The 6,000-nt window shown below is 43.6% G+C and overlaps 1 protein-coding gene across 3 annotated transcripts in view; it reads right to left on the reverse strand.

Moving 5' to 3' along the window:
- The window catches only part of znf423 (zinc finger protein 423), a 156,602-nt gene extending 151,777 nt beyond the window's left edge, over positions 1-4,825 (reverse strand). For 2 of the 3 annotated variants that reach the window (XM_044356541.1, XM_044356540.1), the window contains exon 1: positions 3,516-4,815. In XM_044356541.1, the coding sequence (XP_044212476.1) occupies positions 3,516-3,555 (40 nt within the window). In that variant the 5' untranslated portion in view covers positions 3,556-4,815. Of the gene's footprint in view, positions 1-3,515 lie in introns of all 3 variants that reach the window. The other variant, XM_044356542.1, reaches the window with a different exon arrangement.
- Positions 4,826-6,000: the final 1,175 nt, after the last annotated feature.

Below are 6,000 nucleotides of genomic sequence, written 5' to 3' on the forward strand. Positions count from 1 at the left end.
GGCTGGCCGGTAAGTCTGTAAGCCAGCCAGCCAGTCAGAGTTGGGTGAGCAGGTGAAAGACAGAAGAACATGAAAACACAGATAATCCCCCGGCGATGCTCACCTCGTTCTGGCCTCCATCGCTCCCTCCCTCCTGTCCACTCACCTGCTGTGTGCCACTGCGCTGCCCCCAAACACCTCTCTTCTCTCTACCCTTTACCCTTCACCCCCTCTTTCTCCTCCATCTCTATCTCTCTCCCTCTCTCTCTCCTCCATCCCTCTATCCATCTTCCCCCCAATGCCAGGTCTTGCCAAGCTGTCAGTGGGGCAAGGTGTGGAGGGGAGATAGCAAACGGCATGTACACACACAGATGCATGAGTACACATACACAAAACACATAGTGCTTATGCAAGCTAGACTACAAGGGCTGCATTACCTTTGCTGCACACACACACACACACACACTGTGGTGGTCGTTCGCCTCAGCTTTGCTTCGCTCTGCTTCGCTTGGCTGCCTGACTAAAGCTAAGCTCTGGTTATCCAGGCTGCTGAGACCAGACTGCCTTAGTGACACACACTAACACACACACACAACACACAACACACACGTGTATGTGCATGATGCATACAAACACAAATACAAGAATGTAGATCTTGCATGGTACGCACGCACACACACATTGACAGGGCAACAGCAGAGCGGCAGTGGACAGATTCGCTGGTCCACAGCAGCTGATTTGTTCACTGACAAGCATCAACAACACTACAGCAGGAGGCCACGACAACCACATCTTACATATACTGAATGCTTATTAAAGGGAAATCAACCCCATGTTTATAGAATACCATTCTAAACAAAAGTTGAAATGATAAATGTATTAATTTGTTAGTTGATTAATCCATTTACAAAAAAAATATCCCTAACTGTTTTAGTAATTTATCAAATATGCATACCAAACATTTGCTGGTTGCAGCATTAAAAATGTAAGGATTAGCTTGCTTTTCTCCATTTCATGTAATCATGAATTGATTATTCTGTTTTTGTTTATTTTCTACTGTTTGTCAAATAACTTTAAGATAGTAGTTTAGGCTAGATAATCTCTTACAGCCATTTATCTTTAGTTTTTACATTTATAAGACTAAAAAAATTCATCATTTTTTAATCAAGGACAATAGCTGGATCCCTTTTCTAAACACTATGTTTCTACGTGAGAAATGTGAGTGTGTTTAGAGAGTTTACTGTCAAAGGCCATGGAATCCCATCACTGTGTTCAGCAAGGGTGAATGTGGACAGTTGATGCATTTCATTTTTCTTCACAGACACAAATGAGAAATACGGCCTGAAAAAAAAGTACCAATGCAGCCAGAAAACGTAAAAGTCTCCACAGTTTATAGGGCACTTCATGGGCCTATGAGTTCAGCAAAAGATCTACAAATATTGCCAGCACCAGTTAATCTACTGTACCAAAAAAAAAAGAAAAACCCCAGACATGTCGTCATTTGTGCATGTGTATACACATTAACATATCTACCATCGTTTCTAGCCTTTTTGTTGTCAACAGGAGACAGGACAGATGGGACACATAGCTGGTAACATATTGTGTTGCAAAAATCATGAGTCAGATTTTAACCCAAGATCACACAAGTAATATCTATGCATTTTAGTCCCTGCTCAAGATTTTTTGACAATTAAAAAAAGCAAGATTCATGCAGAAAAAAAGTTGTAATTTGGGAGATTCTGTCAGAGCCCTGACAGTTTCTTAGGTTACAATATCCTCTTAATACATTAAATATTGTTATTGGCAACAAAAGCGTTTACTCTACTTGCAATGCCAAGTCCATTCTTTAAATAAATATAAAGATGGAGTGTATGTACTGACTGAAAACAGCTTTACAGTAGATTCCTGAGGAGGCTGTGGAATCTGCAGGCTACCACATCACTCACAATCACATCCTTTTCCCTTCAACAACCCTGTGAGCCTGTGCTATGGGTCCTCAATGCCACACAAAAAAAAAACTGTTTCTTAAACTTGTCAGTTTCCCTGCACATATATCCCACAATAATAAACATTACAACCACAAACTTATCCCCGAACGCACACAATAACACATACTGCCAGTGCTTCTTGTGTGGCATGTGCATAGCTTTTCATACTATTGACAAAATGAATCCCACTCTGCCTCAGATGAAACAGGCTTAACCTCAGAACCTGTAGGAGAGGCTGAAATCCTCCAATGAAAATCACGCTTGTAATCAAACTAACCACCCAGTTTGAATCACTGTCAGAAATCTGCTTGCTTCCCAGATAGTCACAGAAAGGGAAAGTCTATATGGTGGAGGAAGTGGGGGAGGGGGTGGCGACCACATGGTCAGGCCGTCCCGTTGCCCATCTGGGTCCCATAAAGGAAACATGGAGGCCAAGGCCACCACATGCCCTCATGCATGATGCCCACTCACCCATGCACTGCAATGAATACTATTTTGTGGTAATGGGGGAAATAAAGGCTCCCTTTACCAAATAATATTACCATTTTAATTTTTTTTTTTTTTTTTCATAATTTGGACATTTCTTTAACTTCACAAAATCGAATCGGTCAATTCTGCAACTAGTCTGTATGTGTGCCCAATCTTACAGGGCATATTTTCAAAGCTGTAAGGTGAAGCCTGAAAATGTTCCACCTGCTAAGTATGTTGAGAAAAAGGGAACAGAAACAAGAAACAAAAATTTTCTAAAATCTCAGATGAAATGCAGCCATTCACTGCACTTCCTTTAAGGTGTGTGGGATTTCCACATCTGAGGAGAAAATTTGGATAAAAAAAAAAATTTTGATCATTATTTTGGTGTAAAAAAAGAAACATGACTGACCATAAAGGCATATAATGTGAGAGCTAAGTGACTTGATTAGGGGTAAAACAGTCAAATTTACCACAACAAAGCAGCAGTGGGCAGTTTAGGACAAGTACAATACATCACAACATGCGAACCGTCCAGATTACATGGGCCCATTAACCAAGTGAATTACAACAAGTTGGTCCAACAGTACAACCCATGCTGTCAGAGAAACGATACACCAGTGTATCGTCTTTCATTTTCTGACAGTGTGGCATCTAATTGAAAACAATTAGCCTGGTGGACAGCAACATTAAACTGTGGTGCTTTAAAAGCTTAATTCTGACAATAATGTGACCATAAGAAATAGCTTATAGACAGTAAAATTAACATATACAATTTCTTTTTCGGTTCAGTCATTTCAACAGTGTCGTGATCAATTACAATTAGTGAACCTCAGGCACTAAGAGTGAGCAAACACGCTAATTGTTAAGGTAGGAGACATATTCATTTACCTCTGTTGTAAAACTACACACTGACTGCTTGCAACCCTTTGGGGGAAAATTAAATTAAATTAGCTAAAGCAAGGCACCAGAGTTGGACATGAAATCTTGGTCATGGTTTTGGTCTCGTTGGCTTCTTTCCCCACTCCTACATGAGTCAACTATCCGTTCACATGAGGTGCAAAATAAACAGTTTCTTACCTTTAACAGAGCGCGGTTTGGCCTGTTTTCGTCTAGACATCTCTGGTCGCGTACAGTTTTTTTTTTTAATTTGTATTCTGTAATTGTTTTTGTTCCGTTCCGTGTTTTCAGCTAACCATACAGGCGGACGGAGTCGGGTTATCTTTCCTCCTCCTCCTTCTCCACTTCGCTGCTGCTTCTTCGCCTGTTGCAATGCGGCAGCTTCAGTCTCTGAGTGGGAAACGGCCGTTTAGTCCACCGACAACAAACCAAACGCACCGGCTGGGAGGCGACTCTCGGATCCTCCGGTGCGTTTTTCTTCCTCAGCGGTTGCTAGGACTCGCGCAACCTGTAGAATAAACGGCAACAACTTCCCGTTTATAGTCCTTTCTTCTTCGCTACAGCGTGCCGAGACGCCGACAGCCTCACTTTTTGTTGTTGTTGTTGCTTTTCTTTTCCCTCCCGGCACGCGTTTTGATTTCTCCGGTGCTGACCGGCCGCTCGTGCAGCTCCGACTTCTTCCAGCACTAGTGGACCGAAGCGCGAGCTGCCAGCCACGCGCGCGGCAAACACCTGAGCAGGTCCCGCGCGGTGTTGAGGAAAAGTGACAGCGGCACCGTCCGAGCGCGAGGTGGCGGCGGTGCCACAGCGGTACGTGACGGTCCAGGTGATGAGAGGCGACGGAGAATGTTTTGGGGAAATTTCCTTTCAAAATTGAAACGTGGCTTCTTCCCCCGCGCTCCTCGCGTCTTCGCTGTGTTTTTTTTTTTAGTTTATCGAAACTATTTCAGTCTGTTTTGATTTTCTTTGCCCTCCAGGAAAGCGGCACCGACCCGAACCGACCAGTGTTCCGTCCCGCTATTCTACACTAGGCAGTGGTGGTGGTGGTGGTGGTCTGGTGGCATGGACATTGCGCTCTTCCCCTGCATCTCCACCCCGAGGGGAATACTGCTTTTACTACCCACGCTTTCTTTTTGTTAATATTTCCCAATGCCCTACCGGTGGTATTAATAACAGCCTAATATTTCTACCAGTCTAACCCTTCGCTAGCCTCTGTCTCCCTGCTTTTTCTTTGTCCTGACTCTGGCTACCAGTCTCCCTCCTCCTCCTCTGCCTGCCTCTGCTGGCGGGGCTGCGGCGCAGACACACATAATAAAGCCAAGGCAGGCAGTGCTTGGCTGGAAATGTAGCCGCGTCCCAGCAGGGGGATGTGAGAGAAGGGTCCCGGCGGGGGAGCGCTCTGATCCCGCAGGGAGCAGCTCGGCACAGCCCGGGTTGGCTGAGGCAGAGAGGCAGGAGAGAGGCAGGCTTGGGCTGACGGAGAGAGAGAGAGAGGCAGGGGGAGAGTTAGGCAACAGCGCCCAGCTGTGGCCGAACGGCACAACTGCAGCAGGGACTTTGAGAATACAGAGGGACGAGACAGAGAGAAAATGTGGAGTTGGATTAAAGTTGGATATGGAAGAGGGTCTAAAGTTTAAAGTTAAGTAAGTTATTGTCTCCTTGCACAAAATGACCATTGGTAGGGTTGTTTAATTGGTGCTGTCATAATCATTCACACTGTTCAGGATGCTACCAGCCAACGACCAGTGTCACAACACATCATTCTGAAGTGTTTTATATCTCTGCATTGAACATTTCTGTTGGGTCTCTGCATTTAATAAGCATTCTCCTCTCTTGTGAGGCCAATTACAGACTGCTGAAGTTTCCATCGATGTGTTTCTAAAACCCCAAAATAACATCAGTGGACGTGGACAAAACTCTTTACATGCTATGAGTGGACAGAGGAAACAATTCATGAAAGTAACAGCAATGGCATTTGGTGGGAAGCAGTAAAGAGTTGCCACAATGTACCCAGAGTTACAGCTGAGCTCAGCATGCTCTTTTGAGTAATCATCTTGCACACCAGTAGCTGATGGAGAGATGTTTCCTAGAATTTTCTTTTCCCAGCTTATTTAAAATTCACCTTAAATTTGTGCAGCTGTTGGATGAAAACTCCCCATGAGTCCTGCTTACATTGTTGCAGTTCCTTTATTTGTCATAAATTGAAGTCGATAACAGTCACAGTTGACTAAATTGCACTCCAGAGTGCATAAGTTTTTGTTGGGTTGAAGCAAGTTTCCGTCACATAAATTAGTCGAAATTTGAGACAGCAGCTGTTGTCATCTTAAATCACCATAGAAACTTCAACAGAAATGTATTTGGGGATGACTTATTTTTCATTTATCATTAACAAAATAATGTTTCATCCTCTTGTCTACACAAATGTAGCCAAGGGTTTGGGCCCAGTGTATATTTGTGTGACTGAAACAAAAGATTTGCTCAAGTGTGCGCTATAATTTAAAACAGTATATGAAGCTCCTCTGTGCTGCAGGCATTCTCCATTTTTTAATGTTGGTATGCATCTTCTGTACAGAAGAATTTAGGAATTTTGGATGTATACATCCACTCTCTTTTTCAGAGTTTTGGCAACATAACATTACACAGCGTGACACTGAGTGGAAGCTCA

Source organism: Thunnus albacares, chromosome 7 (assembly GCF_914725855.1).
Source record: "Thunnus albacares chromosome 7, fThuAlb1.1, whole genome shotgun sequence".
NCBI lineage: Eukaryota > Metazoa > Chordata > Actinopteri > Scombriformes > Scombridae > Thunnus > Thunnus albacares.